At 30.7% G+C, this 22,114-nt stretch overlaps 1 protein-coding gene across 1 annotated transcript; it reads left to right on the top strand.

The window, feature by feature from the left end:
- The first annotated feature begins 2,887 nt into the window (after window positions 1-2,887).
- Window positions 2,888-11,781, top strand: LOC134701004 (hemicentin-1-like). The gene is made up of 11 exons (XM_063562153.1): window positions 2,888-2,917; window positions 3,732-3,795; window positions 4,678-4,745; window positions 5,677-5,800; window positions 6,217-6,392; window positions 6,895-7,065; window positions 8,249-8,419; window positions 8,767-8,940; window positions 9,762-9,887; window positions 11,130-11,151; window positions 11,626-11,781. Exons 3-11 carry the CDS (start codon window positions 4,682-4,684, stop codon window positions 11,768-11,770), a joined length of 1,173 nt encoding a protein of 390 aa, XP_063418223.1. The 5' UTR covers window positions 2,888-2,917; window positions 3,732-3,795; window positions 4,678-4,681; the 3' UTR covers window positions 11,771-11,781.
- The last annotated feature ends 10,333 nt before the right edge of the window (window positions 11,782-22,114 follow it).

The raw sequence follows: 22,114 nt of genomic DNA, 5'->3' as shown, positions 1-22,114 counted from the left end.
TGTAGATATATGTTTTTTTAATATTTATATGTTGTTGAATATGATACGTACATGTAAATAGTCTACTATTGATAGCTTGAATAAACTACGTTCAGTATAGTGTACATCTTACAATTCATAAAATAATGAAAATAGAAACAGGGAATGTGTCAGACGGGCATCAATCTGACCGAATAGCAAACAACAGCCCAATGCAATAGTCAGGGGTTGCGTTCATAAACTTTGCTCAGTACTTGGAGTACAAAGATCATGCTCGAAACTTGAAATCACACATATTGATTGATTGATTTCAGAGTATGAGTAGTACAAAAAACTGAATCGAAAGCGTTATGACTTCAAGTCCTGGTCTTCAAAGCTGCGAGAACATTATGCATGCTAAAGACAGCTTAAGCTGGCCCTTAAAACAGAGTCACTAGTTAAGGGGAAATATATGTCAACATTAACATGTTAACTACGTAACAGAATAATGTAAAACAAAAATACACAAAAAAATACAATACTAACAAAGGTCAGCGGCTCCCGACTTGCGACAGGTAGCAAAATGCAACGGTGATAAACATCTATTATTTTGTGAAATCTGAATCCTCTTCATATACATGTTTTGTATTGTAAAATAAACAAACACATAGCAACTCGTACAGTCAAACTCAATTTATAATGAAGTATGATTTTGATGTCAAAATAGCAACAGAAAAAAATCGAAGCAAAATAACAATGGTACATGCACATGAACTACTAACAGTTACGGACATGCCATCTCCAGACTTGAACTGATCTTCTTAATAACTGATTGACTTATGACTTCAGGATAAAAAAACAAGCACAATTCCTCACGATAGGGTTTAAGCTTAAAAATATCATAAAATGTACGAATAGAACAAAACCAGTGTCAATCCAACGTACCTGTTACAAGTCGCTCATTTTAATAGGAATAAAGAATCATGTTGAATATGATGCTTTATATCTAGAAACAACAGTCGAGAAATTAACTAATGTTACGAAAATATTTATCATCATGAATAGTCAGTTATAAAACATGAAGAAGGCTGAATCAAACTGACAATGCCATGACACATTATGAAACATCATCAACAAGAAAATCAAAGGTCTTCACAATCACAAAATAAAACGCATACAGGTGATGCAGTCCTAGACAATGCAAAAGTTAATTTGGAGCTGACTCGTTGACTGTTTTTCATATTAAACTTAATGAATTTAAGTCAAAACTTTGTACCTCTTAGATCAGACCAAGGTATACTATGTTATGACTGTTTCGGAAAGAGGTAGGATATGTAGAAAAATAGTATCAACGATAGCTTGTCTGGAATAACACTTCTGTCAATATTTTCATTCATGAACATTTTCGACATTACTTACTCTTTACAATGACTAAGTGTTTTGCTAATCACGGCTAAATCGAATTATATTGTTTAAATGATAGCGATAAGGGATTTTTTAAATCTTTTTAAAAGATGGCTTACATCATCTTTTCTTTGAAGTAGGTACTCGTGTATCTCTTTTCTGAATAATTTACCATTGATTTATATAATTTAAACGTACTTGAATTAATAAATCAAATGTAGTTTGATACGAAAGGAGGAATATGAAAAACATCTAGCTACATTTTAAAAATAAATGGCCTGCAAAAATGTAAAATTAATAATCGCGATTTAGGGAAAACCTGCACACAGATTTGCAAAATTCCAGTACATTTGTAAGCTGTTTTGCTTCTAGGCTCAATACGACTGTACGATAACCTAATTATGCTAATACATGTCAAATACACGTCTTTCATTTTATTGTTTTAATAAGTTGATGCAAATATATGTCACGTTTAACTTTGTAATGAATCTTTCTTTGGATAATTGTAAAATTAGTTAATATTCTAATCTAGAGATATTCCCGTAATCAATGGATAATTGTTTGCCTACTTCCTTGTGAAGTTGATTTGGAGTGAAATTCATTGTATTTGTAAGAAGATAGACATCACTTTCCGTTGTGTAAAGTAAAATAATCTAGTCACTTAAACAATTTATAAGTATCAACAATTGTACATTTATAGATGTTCAATTACTGTAAATCAACAACGAAAACAAGGCATTTTTTATAAATTCGAATAACGCGACTTGTCAAGAAGATGTAATGCTATTTGTATCTATCTAATGAGTTAAGCCTTTTCTACTGATTTTTTTTGTTCGTTAGTATGTTGTATACAATGTTGTACTGTTACACCACTGTCCAAGGTTAGGAGGAGGATTACAATTCTGCGAATATATTTAACCCCTCTACATTCTATATGTGTAATAAGTCCAAAGTCAGGAGACCCTTATTTAAAGTGGTTGTCGTTTTTTGATGTGTAATAAATTATTTTTATTTTTATTTTTTGTACATTTATTAGACCATTATTCTTGCTTTGAAAAGCTTTACATTTGTTTTTTCTATGTCTTGTATATCTGACTATGTATTATGGATTAAACTTCCCGTTGCAGACATTACTCTTGTTAATTTTAGTATCATTTGGTCTCTTGTGAGAGTTGCAATGATACCACATCTTTTGTATATTTAATATAGATATCCTGAGGTAGTTAGGTTATTTCTACCGTTTCCAGATTAAGACATGATGTTCCGAAGTTACTGCAATGAATTAATCTCATTTCGCCAATAATCGAACAGTTAAGATTTAGAGAAAGATTAAAATAGTTTAAAATTTCTCTCAAATATTCATGTAATTACCACCTATACATTTCCTATATTTAATTGACACTTGATAGAAGTCGAAGTGCTCTTAAAAGTGTATATTTATAATTAGAATAAGAAATTAAAGGACCATCATATACATATTTTTCGTTATTTTGTTTATATGTTAACTGACATATTTGATAAGGAAGTGAACGACGACGGCTGCAAAATAAAAATAGTAAGTAAAAGAAGGACACACGAGATATTAAAGTAATACATCGAGAGAAAAAAACAGGCAACGCAATGGCCAAAAACACACGATACAACAATGAAAACTAAAGACCAAGCAACACGAAACTCAACCAAACTGGGGTGGGGGAGTGATCACAGGTACTCCGGAAGGGCAAGTACGGCCTTTTTGCTTTCATATTTTAAAATGTATCACAATAGGTACATTAACAAAAATATTTCGTGACACAAACCACTGAAGTGCAGGCTCTAATAATAGTAGATAATATGATATGTTACAACTAACGTTCAGTGATCAACATGAACAACGGCTTATGCGAACTTTATAAGATGGAATGATTTAAACTCAAACATATATGTTGTCATGATAGCAACCCTTTAAGCAGACTTAAACAGTAGTGTGTACTGAATTGTACATAAACAAAATGATTTGTTCTGTTTAATCATTTATAAGAAAAAAGGAGAGATAGTAAAATCCTGCATTGTAGAAAACAGATATCCTTTAAATGTTTTGTCATATTTCAAGTTTTTGATGTTTCATATTAATGATATCAAAGATTATAAGACAAGATGCACTCTGTCTTTTCTTAACCAATTCAACAACGTGAGAATCATATTGATGTTATGTTGCTCACATTAATTTTATTGGAACAATAATTACTTTCTTAGAAATAGGGAATTGGAATTTCCCATTCTAAATTGATACTTGAAGTTATCAAATTTAACATATCAAAAGTTTTTCTCAATCATGAAGTTTATTATGTCTATTTTTAGGATAACAATTATTCATTTCCTTTTCATAGAGTACAGTGAAATCAAAATAATCTACACGGAAGATGATATTAAAATATTTCTGCTATCGAGAAAGTAAGTATACTGTAATTTTGTACGTTACGTTACACAATAACAATATCTGCAAGCATACGAATTAATTTAATCAAAACGAAATTTTAAGTGTCTAATGTAATTCAACTTGTTATAAATACAATAGATATAAGAATACTCGTAAATGATCCAAGGAAATAACAAAAGTACGCACACAAATAAATAATTCATTAATCTGTAAAAGAGAAGCAAAACAACCGATTCAGTTATCGTCAACAAATAAAGGGAGCGCTTCTTTCTTATTTCGGATTAGATTGAAAATCAAATAATTGTGGAAATACAAACGATACCCAATTGCATAAATTGTATTCGGAATCGTTTCTGAGATTGGCACATTGTTTTACATCCATGTAACATTTATGTTCAAAGCAGTGTTTTTACCTCGACTGATTTTTGTTAATGCAAACATCAATACTGTGTTTAAATTTCAAAAGAAATAAATCACAAAAAAGGTAAAAGTATACAATGTATTCTCTAACAGAAAAAATTAATAAGACTTGTATTTCATATAATGTACGATTATGATTCAGATGAATACACATTTGACTAACCAAGAAATTTGTTATAACAAATCAAACATATCTTTTGTTTTTTATAAGGCGGACTTTTTGAAATTTATTCACACGAGACGTTTCAAGTCCTGTATTTAAAAGAGAACAATGTATACGAAACCAAATAATTATGATCAATAAGGATATATATTTGGCACTGACGTTTTTTATCGTAACTTTTAAATATCATTCTTTTATTTGTCTTTATGAATGGTATTTTGTTGGGTAGTCTGGTTTTGGTGATATTCGTTATATGTGACTCTGTACTTATGTATCCTGCAGTGTTTTACTATAATATTGTAATGAATTTCAGAAAAATGATATTACTGATTGTCGTTGCTGTCTTTTTCGATGTACTTGTAATTGAAGCACTAATCAATGGTGAGTTTTATAATTTATCTCGTATCAGTTGTGTTCGTATCAACTATCATTTTAATTTCATGTAATATGAATAGGCGTTGGTTGGGACTACATGTACTATTTAAAAACAGAAACTTTCTGTTAAATCAAAGCCTGAAATCATATTAATCTTAATACCTGATATGATTTAATTTTTTTACATTTAAACAAACGCAACGACAAAAGTAACACATTATTTTTGAGATTTTATTTTTAAGAAATAATACCCTAATGTATGTCAAAAAGGTAAATCAAGCATGTTTCTGTGCATTGCAGGTCCCTTGTAGGAATCGAAGTGCTTTAACAAATTGTAATTTGTCAGACCGTTCGATGCATATAAACGTATAATTGAAAACTAGGTGGTACTTGAATAAGGGTTCATATATTTCATTAATAAGTTTTAGCTTATCACTAGTAATAACTGTATTGTTGTGTTAGAGATACATCGTTTACCTGACGACATATCTTATACTTGTTATAAATATACAAATCAAATGTCTCTTCAAACTTGGAAATAATGTGCGATTTCAAAATGCGTGTTAAGATAAATTTGCGGTAGATGGACAAATATGATGAAATAAACTTATTTGATCTTTGAAAACAGCACGGAATTTTCTCCGTGCCCTTGAATTTTCAAACTAATCTTATGACATTTATGTTTATACTAAATTCGGTATGTAATCCAACCAGTGAGACACATACTTAAGAGATAACTGTATTGAATGTGAAGCTTTAAGGACGTCCATCGGTATTTTTACTGTCTTAAATTTAGTTTACCTCACGACGTCTTATCACATTAATTACAACACAAAAAAGTTCATACACATACATCAAACATTCAGTTATACCAATGACAGGTAACTTGCTAACGAAAGACAAGTAATTAAAAGATTAATATAATTTATACTTTAAGGTGATGTCAGATTGACAAATTCTTACAGGTTAGAAATTTACAACAATTATGAATGGGGCACAGTATGTGATGATAAATTTGATGACAACGCCGCCACAGTAGCATGTAAACAACTGGGATTCAGGTAAATACAAATGTCTCACTAGACATGGATTGAATGGAATTAAAATATAGTTAGATGTATAATATAAATCGTTCATACTGTTGTACCCATTCAAAACGACTATTTGAAGATGTTTATTATCCTCGTATTGAGTTAATATTTTCAGAGGAATAGTTCTGTTCCATGAAAAAAACAAGCCAGAGAGTAAATAATTCTAATAAACTTTGCATCAAGGCATAACATAATGTTTTTATGACGGTTGCATTGGGTCGGATAAACACGTTATGTATATTTTGTTATATAATTACACTTATGGCAGAAATTCATTTTGATCGATTGTTCTATTTATCTATCTTTTTAATCAAATTGTAAGTGTAAAAGTCTATGTAAAGGGAAATGTACATGTATATGCATTGTTTGTTCTTTTTTTTCATTAGTGGTGGTGTTTCATTAGGAAGCTTGGTGGAAGCTGGATCTGGAACCATAATGCTGGATGATTTGGAGTGCACAGGAAGTGAAAGTAGACTGTACGGTTGTCCGAGTAAACCATGGAAAGAACATGACTGTAGTCACAGTGAAGATGTAGGAGTTTTTTGCAGCAATCTTTATCCAGGTCTGAGCATTCTCCGTTACAATGACATGCATAAATGTGGAATTCGACTTAAGAATTTTCAAAATATGCCTTTTAGGTTGAAATCCAAAAACAAACAAACAAAAGAGGTGAACCATTTCCTAATTTGATAAAACTAGTGAAGCAAACGTTTGGTTCTTGCGTTTATCGTGAGTATTTAAAAAATGACAAAACCTTAAGAGAAATTTCACCTGTTAATTCTTATCACAATATCTATAATACTTCACTTGTTTAAATTATTCTTTCAAATGCGAAAAACTGTAGATTGAAGTATTTAACCCGTATACAAATATTTTCCAAGCACATCTTGACAAAGGGACATATTTTTATACACTTTTGTTGTTATGATTATCCACAATTTGAAGTTCAGACTTAGTTGTAGTGATTTGTTTTAAGATATCGGATAATTTTGACACGTTTATACCTTTTAGCAATGTCAAAACAAATATGTTTTAACCATTGTTTCTTTGATTTGTTTTTTAAGTAAATGGTGGGTGGTCGTCTTGGGCACAATGGACTACATGCAGCATAACTTGTAATGGAGGGGTTCAAACAAGATCACACGCATGTAATAGTCCATCGCCTAAATATAGAGGGTCATGCTGTCATGGAAACACACTGGAGACAAGAACATGCAATAATATCCCTTGTCCAGGTACATACGAGCAATTTCTAAACAAGTCTTATTTTACTGTTAGAGAATACGTATTATTGCAGAATTTGTAAATTTTACATTGGATCTAATGAAATTGTGATAATTTCTATTTCTGATAGAACAGAAATTTATTGACGAATTAGATGAATTTACGAATTTTTGAATATTCGTGGTATTGATCAGTTATTGTCTTATAATGATTTGCAGTAAATTGCAACATCTAAGGTGTTAATTTTCACTTACTTCATCGTGTTTAATTACTGACAAAATTTATAGAGTGTTTCATTAAAACAAATTTTAGGAAATAAACTGTTCATTTATACTTCAAAATTATCTCGATTGAAGTAAAATGCAGAGTAAACATTTAAGTTGTTTCACACTTTTTATCAACTTTATCAAAGGTCTCACCTAACGGAAACATATAAGAAAATAATGCAGACGTGCTTTGAATTGTGGAATTAGTAATATGAAATAAAATTCAAGACCGAAATGAAATTCTATGAGAATTATAAAAAACAAATAATCACATGATTATCGCATACATCACCGGAAATCTGATTTTCATCAGACAATGTTTATTCACCATGAAAAGTAAAAGGTTAACCATGGTACAATTAAGATTAGCAAAAGATGAAATGCTTAAATCCGGTCTGAATTTGTTCAAACAAAATGTATATCTAGTTCATATTGCGTGGGTTTATATTTCCGTAATCATGTACTCAAACCTACATGGGCAAGAAGATCTTTAACAATCTGGAATTGAACAGCAATTGTTATATTTCGTTAAACACCAAAAGTGCAGCTTACATGCATCCTTTTAAACCACGAAATGTGGTATCCCATGATAAAGATTAAACTCACAGTACTATACCAGCCGTGTGTATTGATGGGCGTTGTCTGATGGACGTAAAGAATCCTAATATGTAAGAATCAAAATAGTTTCATACATCTTATACCACCAGTATTAACTCACTTACTTCTTTTCTTTTTTTTTTAATAAAAACGACAATCTTATCAACTGTTTAATAAATAGATTGGTTTTAAGTTATACAAGATCAAACAACATAATTTAGTTATTGTAAAGTAAACATATTTAATGATTACATTTTTGGTATTGACACACCACTATTTTTTTTATTTTAACTTATACATCATGTTTATAATTCTATGCTTTTTTTTAAAGTTAATGGTAGATGGTCCACATGGCAACAATGGACATCATGTAGCAGTAGCTGTGGGGTTGGGTTTCGGACCAGGATACGCCAATGCAACAATCCTTTACCTCAATCTAGAGGTGCATATTGTTATGGGTCTCCATCGCAAACAACAAAATGCAAAACTGTTTCTTGTCCAGGTAAAACAACAAGGTGATACAAAACAAGCAATTGCAGCATGCTGTACATGATATACTCATCGTAGAATACAAATTATTTTATTCTCTCTAATAAGTTAGATCATCAAATTCTCTATTCATGTATGTCACAATGTTCATATGTTTCATAACGGAGTCTTTTGCAGCCATAAAATTCGCATGGAATTTCCCCTTTGGTATAGCCTCTTCATCCGCTTTGTTTGAACTCGGAATTATAGTTGTTTCATTGGCAATCATACCACTGTTAATTTATATAAGCTTAAATGTTATTTAAACTAACCATATGTTTGCATTTTGCTTACTAGATATATTTGTAAATTGATTTGCAGTTGTTGTTGGCGAATGGTCACCATGGATGACTTGGACAGATTGTAGCAAGCCTTGCAATGGCGGTTTAAAAGAAAGATCACGTAATTGCACCAGTCAGTCTCCGTTTAATGGTGGTTTATATTGCAACGGAACTGATACAGGCGTCAAACTTTGTAACACATTATCTTGTTCAGGTGAATATGAACTTAGCAATGTAATCTTTTATCAATCATATAATGTATCTTTCTAAGATTATGTATTTGGACAGATATCTATTTTGGATTGTTCCTATTGCTTGTAAGAATCATACTTTTAAATTCTGTTTTTACTGTTTGGTCGTGTATGTAGCTGTTGTTGTATTTCAAGCTGTTAGTACAAGACATGCCTTTCAGTATATTAGCTTGGTTTTTTTTTTCATTTGTTTCGGCCAGATATTCGGAATATTCGGGTTTTATCCATGCAGTATAATCAAAATTAGGCTTGACAACGCTTCTTCTTTCATTGTATTGTGATATATTTTTTATAAAGCATTTTTTTTTTATTTAATGTTTGTATAGTTTTTTTTGGCAGAAAAAGGTATCGACATTAAACGTATGAACAATTTTGTAAAGGTTTATAACTCAAAAAAATTTTGAAAGACCATTTTTTTTATTGCTTTAGAGTTTTCAGTTCTTTTGTTTATACTTTCTGATTATCAAGTTTTTAAACAAAATCATATGATTTAAAAACACAGCATCCAACATGATGTTAAACCATTTTTAGAACACTTTCCAATGACTGTCATTGAAATAGTTTACGGCAGCCATATATTTGCTATCATTTTTAGTTGGTCTTTAGCCAAATAGAATTTTCCCATAGATGGCTGGCATGAATTATATTGATTCTAAAATTATACGATATACATTGTTCATGTGTCTTAACGCTGTTGTGTTAAATAGGTAGCACAATTAATAACTTTCTTTTTATAAAAATTGAAATAATGTACAATGATTGAGTTATTTTTATTTCTCATTAGGTATAGAGACACGCTCGGAGTTAGCTGCCATTGTTTCTGGAGTATCTGTCGGAAGCATACTGGTATCGGTAGCTTTTGTATTGATCTACATACATATGTGTGCTCGAAAGGAAACACCAAAAGAAGGTATATTTGTAGTGTATTACTCAATTCAGCAATTTTAAGCTCATATACTGCATGATTTGTATACAGTCTGATAAGTAATGAATAGTAACATCTTTTAGGGAAAAACTGTTTTCCAAACATTACACATCATAATAAATTTTAGAATTCCAATTATCAGTAAAATGATTATGTTATTTGTTATAGTAATGTTTTTTGTTTTTGTTTTTGTGAAATAAGAGAATAATTTCAACATTCGAAATAAATATGCGTCAAGCTGACGTCATATTAGGAAATGGACGACCAGTAAAGTCATTTTGTTTCAATTAAGGCCAACTTTGATAAAACAAAAGGTCCGGAATTTCGTATTTTATATCGTCATGCACACATGAAGTTATAATACCAACGTTGTAAAGCTAGTTACAATTTGTAGATGTCTCTATACTTATGAGTCGAGACTCAAACAATGACAGCATTGTCAGATTAAGTGTGAAAGTGTAACAGAAAAAAACGAAAGAAAATACGTTGAGGTCTTTGAAAGAACAGTTAATGATCGTTTTTTTTTTACTTGACAAACCAGATGCATTTCTAAGACGAAGTGTTACTTTTAGTTATTGATTATAATTCAAATATCTTTGATTTTATTATTGTTTATTGCAACAAGTTTTTTTGTTACATAAAACAGTCAAAATGGCTTATAAGTAAACTGCAGATTCATTTTTTTAGAAAAGGATAATTCTGGAGTATATAGTCATTTTTATAAATTTTCTGTTTACAAAACTTTGAATTTTTCGAAAAACTAAGGATTTTCTTACCCCAGGAGTAGATTACGTTAGCCGTATTTGGCACAACTTTTTGGAATTTTGGATCCTCAATGCTCCTCAACTTTGTATTTATTTGGCTTTTTAACTATTTCGATATGAGCGTCACTGATGAGTCTTATGTAGACGAAACGCGCGTCTGGCGTATAAAATTATAATCCTGGTACTTTTGATAACTATCTGTACATAAATCTGATTTCGGTGCTGATGAAAATCCTTCAGCAGATTATATCAAGAAAAATTTAGCAAATTATCCACACCCTCTTCTGCAGGCCAAATATCCTAAGGATTAAGCTTGGAATGCATCATACTGATTTATCACGGAATTAATGTTTTGTTAGATTGCCAGTCAGCTTTTGAAATCAATATGTTTGTTGCAATTTAATTTGTGGTTTTATTAGTATATGTTACCATGTGTTTGACCATGTGATGTCTATTTTTGCAGGAATACCTACCAAAGGGAATGGGTAAGTTATGTTTATATTACATATACGTTGTATTATTTAGTCTTTAGCTTAATTGAATAAGTTAATACTACAATAGATTAGTCTGTGAGTTGGTCGAATCAGACTAATATTTGTTTACTAGTAAAAGCTTGTCTTTCACACAACAATTGCAGAAAATCTGCGTGAATACATATTTTTAGTATTTAAATTATTAACCATTTGATGTTATTTATATGCTAAAAACCTATATTCTTAGGCAGTATCTATTGCTGTTCAGGTTTCAAGATGATGGTTTATAACCTACAGTTGTTGAAAATCTGTTGGATTGTGGATGACCTACCAAGTTTTGTTTGATTTTGATTTCTTCCATTTGTTATAATTTTTATTTATTAAAACAAATAATGGTCTTTTCTTACATTTCACATGTCTACATACTACATGTAAGAAACTATTCACGAAGGTTGTTTTGATCTTCGATCATACTATCTTTTACAGGGACGAGGTTTACATCTATCAAGAATCCGATCAACCATCACAAGCATTCAATAATGCCGCTTATAAGAAAAACAAGGATTTAAAGGATGCAACAACAAATGAGGCAGATTCAGATCCGGATGATATTTATGAAATTTGTGAATAAAACAGTTATGAGACTTCACAGATAAGAAGCTATTTGTTTATTATGCAAAAGTATGACTAAATTTCCGCTGTAAAAACATTACGTACAGCGTATGTGATTTTGAAAATTCATTTTCAATTCGAAGTGTTATCAAGTTAAAAAAAACTTGTCGGTTTTGGTCAGAGAACATTTATTATATAGTACATAAACGGTTTTGACCTTCTTTATTGTCCCTGTAGAAATGTATAGGTATAAACAAGTTGTTTTTATATGTTTGTATATAATGTAAAAAAAGAGGTAATTTTCATAATTGTTGCATATACATGATATATAATAACTAAATTCACATTCTCAGAATTTAATAAAATGTAAAAATTATGTTAAATAGTAACAAACAAGATAGTTAGGTACATTGCATTTATTAATTTCATGTGTGTATAAGGTCTGAATATTTTCTTTTATAATGCAAATCATTTGTCATATTGCTTTCGCTTATTATTGGTATATTTTGTATGATTGAAAAATCTAGTTTGTTTTTGTTCTTTAAAATTCATCAAATCTAGGATTTTTTGGTTAGTGACATGTAATTACAGATGTGTATTAATGAAACGGTATATCACAGTTATAAACAGAGCATTGAAAATGTAAAATATTTAATTTGTAATGTTGTGTTTTATTAAATCAAAACAGTATTAGAATAATGCATGTTAAGCTAGGTCTAGTAAGTGCAATCATGATATTCTATTAAATACGAGATTTTTAAACGACTTGACATGTTAACAATTATTTTTCATTAGTGTTTTCCGCTTTGAACTAAATATGTAATATCGTAGTATTTTTTAACTACAGTCGTATCAAACTTGTTTATATTATCTTAAACAATAGTTATCAAAAGTACCAGATTTATGATTTAATACGCCAGACGTGCGTTTCCTCTACATAAGACTCACCATTGACCCTCAGATCCAAATATTAAGAAAGCCAAATAAGTACAAACTTGAAGAGTATTTTATAACCCAAAATTAAAAAAAAAACTTTTACCAAATACAACAAAGGTTATCTTTAATGTGTGATTCGATCTTAAAACAGTCTATACAACTGAAAAAAGGGTATTTTTGTAATATTACTTGTAATATGCGTTTAAATGGTCTTTTGTTATTGTTTATTGTTGATTTTGTTATGTTGTGTCACAAACTATACATATGTACATTGAAGTGGTATGGTAATTGAAATTTGAATTGAATTGAATAAAAGTTACACAAATTTAATCATCTTCAAATAGTCTAGTTGTACCACTATAGAAGTACACATAATGAGGCTTAGACTAATTTTGTAAATCTTCTGTCATGTTCTTTCACAAACAAAAACTGAATAATTTTCGTTGCCTCTTTAAAGGTCATACTTCCATTGGAAAATAAATTAAAAAAAAAATGTATAACGGTGGACTTTGTATTATCAAGCTAACCATGCCCTATAAACTTAATGGTCGTTTGAAAGATCTTATTACATTTTTATTTGCCGGAACTCATATAAAGCCTGCTACTCTAATTAGAAAGTTCAGCATGACATAAATACTTACTTGAGGGGTGTTGAAATGACTGGAGGTGTATATTGTCTTCTGGACAATGTTTGTGTACAATACTGAAATAAAATGGACCGATATGTTTTATGTATTTCTAATAATGGCGAACCTGTTCCTGCACTTTTATGATTCACAGTGCATGGAAAAACTCAATAAACATCCATCTGTATAAATTCTACAAAAAAATTATTTCAGCGTTCTAATAACGTATTTTCCATTTCCAAATGGTAAAATGGAAATCAGGCTTTGGTTAGTTTTACGAAAGCCTTCGTAAGTTGATAGACCGTTAAAGAATATCCGATCAAGGTTTGAGCAAAACTATCAATTGCTGAACGAACCCAATGCCTGTGTTGTCTGTTATCAACTTATTCTAAACTTGATATACTTTTCATGAAACCTAATGAATTGATTCAGAAATCATTATAAAGTCGACCAAAACAACAGCAAAACATTTTGTCCGGCAGAAACTTAAACTTAAACTGCAACTTTAATAATCTAAATGAATAAAAATGGGCTAAAAATAAATGTTTTTAAAAAAGTTCAAGTATACATTTTTAAAGAACCACATCATAATGTAGCAATAATTAAGTATTGTCTATTTGACGAAAACATATAATTTGAATTCAAATGTTTCTTTCTTAACGTTTTGATGGAAATAGAGTTTTCAGATGCAGATTAAAATGAAACTTCCGGGATATCGTGTCAAATACAATAACCCTATTTATTATTGATGATTATTAGCGTGCAATGATACAATATTCCTGTAATCTAACCTCATGTCAAAATAAAAACTTTCTAAAATTTCTATCGAGAAGAAATCTTTCTGAACGACCGCATGTACACTCCACGTGAATTTGTGTGCATAATATATCAACATTTAGAGCACAATATATTTCGAAAATCATTAACAACTTTATATCGATCACACAGAATATCATTTATCAGCACTAAATATAATCTGAGCTCAAACAATAGCATATTGTCGCATGAACTATAGTATGTATCTTCATATATCCTAAACAAGATTCAATGAACTTAATCTACTTTCCTCTTTAATTAATATCAGTAATTTTTTTTAATCCTTAACATAATGGGCGAAGAACACTTTCATGACCCCATCATATTCCGAATTAATTTCGAGAATTGTCCGAAGGAAATCGTGGATTGATATTGTTGAACAGCTATCTCAACCTTTGTAAGGGCTTTTTACTAGTTAAAGAACTGATTTATAACATTGTAATATATATTAATTTTATTTCTGGGCCAGCTGAGCTTTACTTCCTGGTTGTGGGATTTCCTCGCGGCATTGAAGACACTTTGGTGGCCTTCGGCTAGTACTTGCATTTTGGTCTCTCTGACATATTCCCCATTTATATTCTCAACTTTATCTTTAAAATACAATGTATAACAACAGAAATTAAATGGAGCATTCGATATATTATTTTTTAACAACATACAAATTTTCAAACTATAGAAGAAGAAAAAAGAAGCGAAAACAGACCGACAGAAATTAGTAAGATTATGACAATGATGATGATGATGTGCGTTATACATATGCCAAAATCATTTTATAATTTATCTTGTGAGGATTATATTCAATTTACTAGATTATAAAAATAATGGTGATATTTATTCTGATTTTGAATGTCTTGGTTTTTTCAATTCAACTTAAAACTAATTCGTTCTTGCCATGCTCTATTTAAATTCTAACATGGGTAATTATAACATTTGTTGATATCCTAATACAGAGTGTCGAGGTATAAAATGTTAATAAATATAATCCCTATCCATTTAAAAAAGAGCAAAGATCATTGAATGATAGAACTATTTCGATTCCAATTAGAGTATTTTGAACTTTTGTACTTCGAAGCGAACCTACATGTATAATACATTCTCGAAATGTCTCCATTTTGATTTGAAGGAGCAAAAACGCTATATTAAATCGACAGTTTAACAATTAAAAAAAAACATTGAAACGTACATCTGTGAATTTTTATTTAATTATTTAGGGAGTGACAACAACAAAAATTTTCATTTTTGAGTACCAGCGTTATTTAAAATTCATCTAACATTGCAATTTCGGTTGTGACGTCAATTACGTGTAACCTATGTTTTACTATTTATAATGCTTTGTTATTATTCAACGATAACATGGATCTTTTCTATATAGCAGCTTTGATTATTTGGAATTACCACAAATTTTCAATTCTTCGTACTATGAACATCAATAATTATTTCATTTCTCATACAAACTGTACTTGCACCTTGTCCGGGATGTTAAACCTAGCAATAATTATATAGTTTTATTGTTGATAGCACCCCATATGTACCAAGTGTAAAATTAGTAATATTGATATTAAAGAAATTTCCTGCTATTCCAGAACGGAAGATTTTATACACACTGACGAAGAAGTAAACTGAACAACAACAGTATGTTTATGTACAATGTACCTGTGTGAAACATGACGCCGTTTTTATTTTTCAAAAGTGATGATATTCTCAAAACTATTAAAATTTTTCTATGTTGTGTGATTTTATACTATTCAGAAAAAGGGGAAGGTTTGGTACCTTTAAAATGTTTAATCCCGGTGCAAATGTTCGCACCTGTCGTCTGTTTATGTAGTTCATACGTGTTGCTCTTTCTCGTTTTTATATAGACAAGACTTTAGTTTTTACGTTTGAATGGTTTAACACTAGTATTATGTGGGGCCCTTTGTAGCTTGATGTTCGGTGTAAGCCAAGGCTCCGTGTTGAAGGCCGTACCTTGACCTATTGTTTACCTTTATAAATTGTTACTTCGATATAGATTTGTCTCATTGGCACTCATATCAATGAATGATTTACACATTGATCGTAGGTTAAGCTATTACAAAAGTAGCCCCTTTTCTGTTTCTCCACGGAAGACGACAACGACATTAATTTACCATTAATAAATCCCAGTAACATTTAATAAGATACTGAAAAATTATGTATAAAATAAATATCTATTGCAGCCAGCATTTCCCTGTTTTGTACTTGTTTCAACTCGAGTACCGTAGACATATAGACCGAATATGTTTGTCTCTTTTAGTTTATGTTTGACTGTCTGCCTTGGGTTTTCGCCCTTCGTTTACACTACAGCCCACGTGTATTTGTTCATTTCCACGCACCCAAGGTGGGCGTGTGCATTGGTTGGTAATTTCAATCCACGCTCGCCCATGTGTCCACTTGTCAACGGTATGTCGTGTGCATTTGGTGGACATCTTTAGTCTACGCCAAACGACGGGTTTACGATAAAGTGGAGAATCCACACCCACTGTTGTCCGCGGGAGATCGGGTGTGCGGATGTCGATCCATTTACCTTATAGTACAGTATATTGATTGTCATATGTTTATTGATTTGTAAATGTTTTAATATGCACTGTCTACATAAAGTGATTTATCTGATAATAAAATATCGTGAAATTTTTGTATTGTTTTGTAAATAAATTAGGATGCCTTAGCTTAATTATTTGTATACAATTAAGTTAGTATTGCCTTGACATCATTTGGTTTACTTTTAAAGGAATTGTCCAGTTGTCGTTTTAAAACTGATGTCGAAAATACTGACCGGTAATTGACATGTCATTACAATAACCAAGGTTACACTCGATTTATGTCAATAGTCGGTTAAGCCAATACAATAGCATGTGCTTACAAACTTCAGCATGGATGACTAGAATTGAAATTTTATATTTGCACCAGAAGTGCTTTATTAGTTGCGATTCTTGCCACGTGCTTACAGGTCATCAGTTGTTCACTTTGTTCGTGTAATCATAACTAAATGCGCCATTTGTCACTTATAATTGACCTTGTTAATTACCGAAAAACGCTTATTTAAGGTCCACTTAAGTCAAAATATAGGACATTTCATGAACATGTTTAACATATTCACACTGTGTAAATTGTAAATAAATTTGAAATTGTTATGTGGTGTCCTAACACTTAATTGTTTCAAAAAGATCTGTAACCTGCAAGACAACTTTATTTGAACAAAATTGGTATGGACAAATACTGTTACTTGTAATGTAGTACAAGTCAATGTTGTTTTGTCACATACATATGTTTCAATGGCATATTTGTCCATTTTCTGTTTTTTACCTTAGCTATTCGTTTACCTGGATTCATGAAATAAACGTATACTCGCAAATCAATACATTTTATGAAAAATCACCATTAGCTTGTACTGCATTCCATGTAACAGTCCATACTAATTTTAAATAAATTAAGTCATCCAGCAGACCTCCGGATGTAAAGAACTGGTTTTGCCAACACATAATGATTTCAAGTTTATTTACAATTTACACAGTGTGTATATGTTTAGTATGTTTTAATGAACATATGTTCTCATAGTTTATGACTTTATTCGTTAAGGTTTAAAAATACATGCAAAGTTTAGGTATTTATAATGTTTATATTTAGTGTTTTATATTTTGACTTTAGTCATGTTTGTTGAACCTTAATATTAATTGTGCCGTAAACTTTCTTTTATTCGACATTTAAAACGTTGATGCATAGCGGTTTATATATAAGTTTGTTTTTGTTATTTCAAAGGCATTTGAACCAAGGTGTTTATCGCAAGCAGAGGTCAACGATGCTTCGATTATTTTGATTTTGTTACTTTGATAAAATGTGTTGAGTATTCAAAAAAATAGTCGCAAATGACAGAATCACCATCGGTTTATGTGATAGATTTAAACATTTTTTTGGGCGTGCAAAGTAGTAGAATACTCCAATTCTGGGTTTTTTTTTCAGCTTATACACCTCATACAATAACCCATTTCAGCTAAATGCGGCTTCAAATGTAGATAGGACAATGTTTATCTGTTTTCCCAGAATCTTCTGACGTATATTCAGGCATACAGACATGAATGATGGTATGGAGGCAGTTATGTGTTCTTGTTTATTTATATTATATCAATCAAGTTAATATTTTAATCAGATGGTTTTTTTTCTTTTGTATTCGTTTAATTATATTTGGCGCATATCTCTTAAACGCTCATTATTTAGTGAACATATAGTATAGTTTATTCCATATAGTAAATATACAACGTACAGACAAGGTAAGAAATCAAACATATTTAGAATGATTAAAATTGCAAGTTTTAGCAGTTAAAGCAATACAGAAATGTCTTAATATAAGGATGTGGGTTGATTATACAAAATAGAGAATAATAGTTATCAAAAATAAATAAAGAAAAACATGCGAAATATATAGAAAAATTACTTTCTAGGAGAAATAATAATTATAGAGCAGTTTTATAATAATTAGGTGATACAAATGCTTATTATCGAAACAAATGAAGTACAGAATAAAGAAAATATAATATATATTAATAAGTTTATTTGAAGACCTTTGCAGAACAAGCGCTAGTCTTTAAGAATTACAAATAAAATTGCTATGAATGTTAAAGAATACAAAAAAAAAAAAAAATCCTTACAGACGCTCATATATGTTCCTGTGTAAAAAAAAAATTTTTTGTTAAAAAATCGGTTGTCAATTATTTTTATTATCATTAACTACTCAGGTGATTATCGGGCAATAAATCACACATAGTTTTATAGTCATTGAGCCGTTTTTCGATCACCAGATAAAGTAATAAAAGCACTTTTAACCTATGAAATTGTGATTTATGGTATTTCGCTGTCTGTTTTTATCCTATCCTTTAATGTACCTCTTAATTTTAAAAGGGCGTGTCTAATTAGTCATATATGATAAACTTTAAGTAAAGTGACCCTGCAACTGAAAGACGTACAACTAGTAAATATGATCGAGGTACAATACGATAACAAAAGGTAGTCTTTATGAAATTAGATCGCTCCAGGTATCTTAATTAAATGTTTAGCGTAACAATTATATTAAAGAACAATGAAAAGTACATGAACAGGTTTGTAAGTTAAAAACCCCCAGAACAAATCAGAAATAAAGGCAACAGTAGTATACCGCTGTTCAAAACTCATCAATCCATGGACAAAAAACAAAATCGGGGTTACAAACTAAAACTGAGGGAAACACATTAAACATCCAAATAAGAGGAGAACAACGACACAACACTGAAATGGAACACATACACACAAACGGACTAAGCATCAGACAAAATTCCACTAGAGTAACAAATATAACATCAAAACCAAATACATGAATTTGGGATAGACAAGTACTGTGACACGTCTTGTAACAATGTGAATTTACACTCAAAAATAAGAAAAAAAAACCGACGCAACGTTAAAATGTAACACACACACACAAAAACTTGCATACAAAAAATAAAGGTTAATTGAAGGACAATTGATCTTTAATGAGACAAATGAGGCAAATGTTCTACATATGGCAGATAGCTACGTCAGCAAAGTCATGGAATGTCTAACATAGTTCGGTAAGGATTAACGTCGATACAAACATGATGCCCAACACATTTCTCAAATTCAAGGTTGACCAAATAATTCCCTGCTGCAATTTTAGAAAATATATTTGTAAAATGAAGTTTTGGTATAGGTGCTTTTCTTGTTCTTTTAATATATTACGTTATTCTTACACAGGTGAATATAAACAGGTAAGCAAGAGGGCTCATTTCTTAGTTACGTTATGTCAACGGTTGATTCGATAGTAAATTGGAGCAAGGGAAAATAAATCGTGAAATAAAAACTGCAATGTTTATAGGTATTATGAAAAATTAACACATTTTTTTCAAAAGATTATTTAATAGATAATTCACACAGTCCTTGTATTACTTGAATTTTTTAAACATAAAAATATATAAGTTCTTATATGGGGTATATTTAAACAATGGCTTAACAAATCTCAACTATGCTTGTGGCTTTCCATGCATGATTAAGTAGCAGGAGTAATTAGACATACAAGTCTCGGTAATCTTGTAGTGGCATGTGCACCCATACACGTACAAGATTTATCAACAATACGAGCAGCTTGCTTGTTTGTATATGAGTATGGATTTATAGACACATTTCACACATAAGCCTATTCTGAATTAATTTTCATGATTGATATTAAAAAGATAAAAAGAAAAATAGAAGAATTAAACTTAAAAAAGAGCTAAGGTTTTTCATTGTCTTGTATAACGTCAGCAACTTTAATTCAGTGATCGATATTCACACATATATGAACATGTTTTGCTAAGGGTTTGTCTCCTCCATACGTATTTACTTCTCCGAATCATAGTGATAACGTCACAATATCCAATTGGTTCTTTGTTGTTTTCCCACCTGAAATACTTCATTGTAGATCCATCGTTGTAAGTCCATTTTCCTCGTACCAGTTTACCTTGTATACATATTCCATGAAAATACACTTCTCCAATGTCAGCTGAAATAAATGTCAGCCTGTAATTATTAACACTCAAGAAAAGAAATCCTTAAGAAATTATTGTATAATCTATGCAGAACTTAATTCAGTTGATGGATGTAAAATAAGTGTTCAAAATGTCATTACCGCGGAAACATCAATTTTACACATGTTACATATGCTGCACTCCGATCTTCGTTGAGTTGGAGGAGAAAATCGAAGTATACTAATTGCCGTTGTGAAGTCAACCCTTCACACAGTCGCAACTACAAATATCGCAAACCATAGGTATTTACCCTTCCTTGATTGTAACACTGATACACATAATTTATTAACGATAACGCTCGACGAAATTTGTTCTCTGGAGTATAAATAATCAAAAAAGTAAATAAATTGTATCAATATCGATGATGAATGATTTAAATGATATTATTCCAAAATATTTGATGCCGCCTGCTTTTGACCGACTGACTTAAGATTTTTTTTCCATGGGGAATAATCTAACAAGCATTGCTTAAGATCTCTGATAAACAGCATTGGATATTCTGTTTGCAAAATCAATGTCCTTAACTAGCCAATTTTACTGATATTATTATTATTGGTGTTATAACACAGCTTTTACGCACCGTTTTTGTCTAATACGTGGCGGCCCATTTTTTTGGAAGAGGAAGCTGAAGTGCCCAAAGAAAACCACCGACCACCGATAGGAAAACTGATAATTCTAGTCAATTAAGATTGGAATCGATAGCACTCGCACGAGCGGGGTTCGAACTCAAAACCTCAGTACCACTTGAATCAAGTATGAGACACTGACAGAAATGTTTCAAAGATAAAGATGGTAAAGGGGTGTCTTAGATGACTCTGATTTAAAGATAATGGGAACGAAAATACTGATATATTATCTTTTTGCATGTAGTGAAAAAATTATAATGATTAAGTAATTGATTGCGAATGATTGAGACTGGATAATTATGTTGATCTTATGATTTGTTGGTATAAAAAAATACGTTTTCTTTTCATCCTAATAATGTTTGTTCATTACTATATCCTTTTATATAAGCAAAGTCAAAACACAATTATGATAACATTCTTATATATATTATGTAACTGTTTCGGTATGGTAAACCCTTTGCCTTCAACATGTTCAAACATTCGACTAAGATAATTTCTGATGAAAGAACATCCAGAATAGAACGTTGGACGCATTAAAATATATAATATTAAGTTTACCTGTTACAAGGCTTAATATAATCGTGTCTTTCATCGGAATCGATACGCATGAGCTCACTCCGTTATCGGTATGATCCGTGTTTCCATTAATATCAAGCACAGTGTTGTTTTCGCATGTGCGTTATCGGGTAAAGTTTTGATGTGTGTCTTCTTAATGTAATTGTTATCAACTGGATTTAACGTATGGGAATATATGCATTTTCAGTTTCATTTACTTTATTACATGTACCTG

The sequence above is a fragment of the Mytilus trossulus genome, unplaced genomic scaffold (genome assembly GCF_036588685.1).
Source record: "Mytilus trossulus isolate FHL-02 unplaced genomic scaffold, PNRI_Mtr1.1.1.hap1 h1tg000210l__unscaffolded, whole genome shotgun sequence".
Lineage (NCBI taxonomy): Eukaryota > Metazoa > Mollusca > Bivalvia > Mytilida > Mytilidae > Mytilus > Mytilus trossulus.
This window is presented reverse-complemented; position numbering and strand designations above follow the sequence as displayed.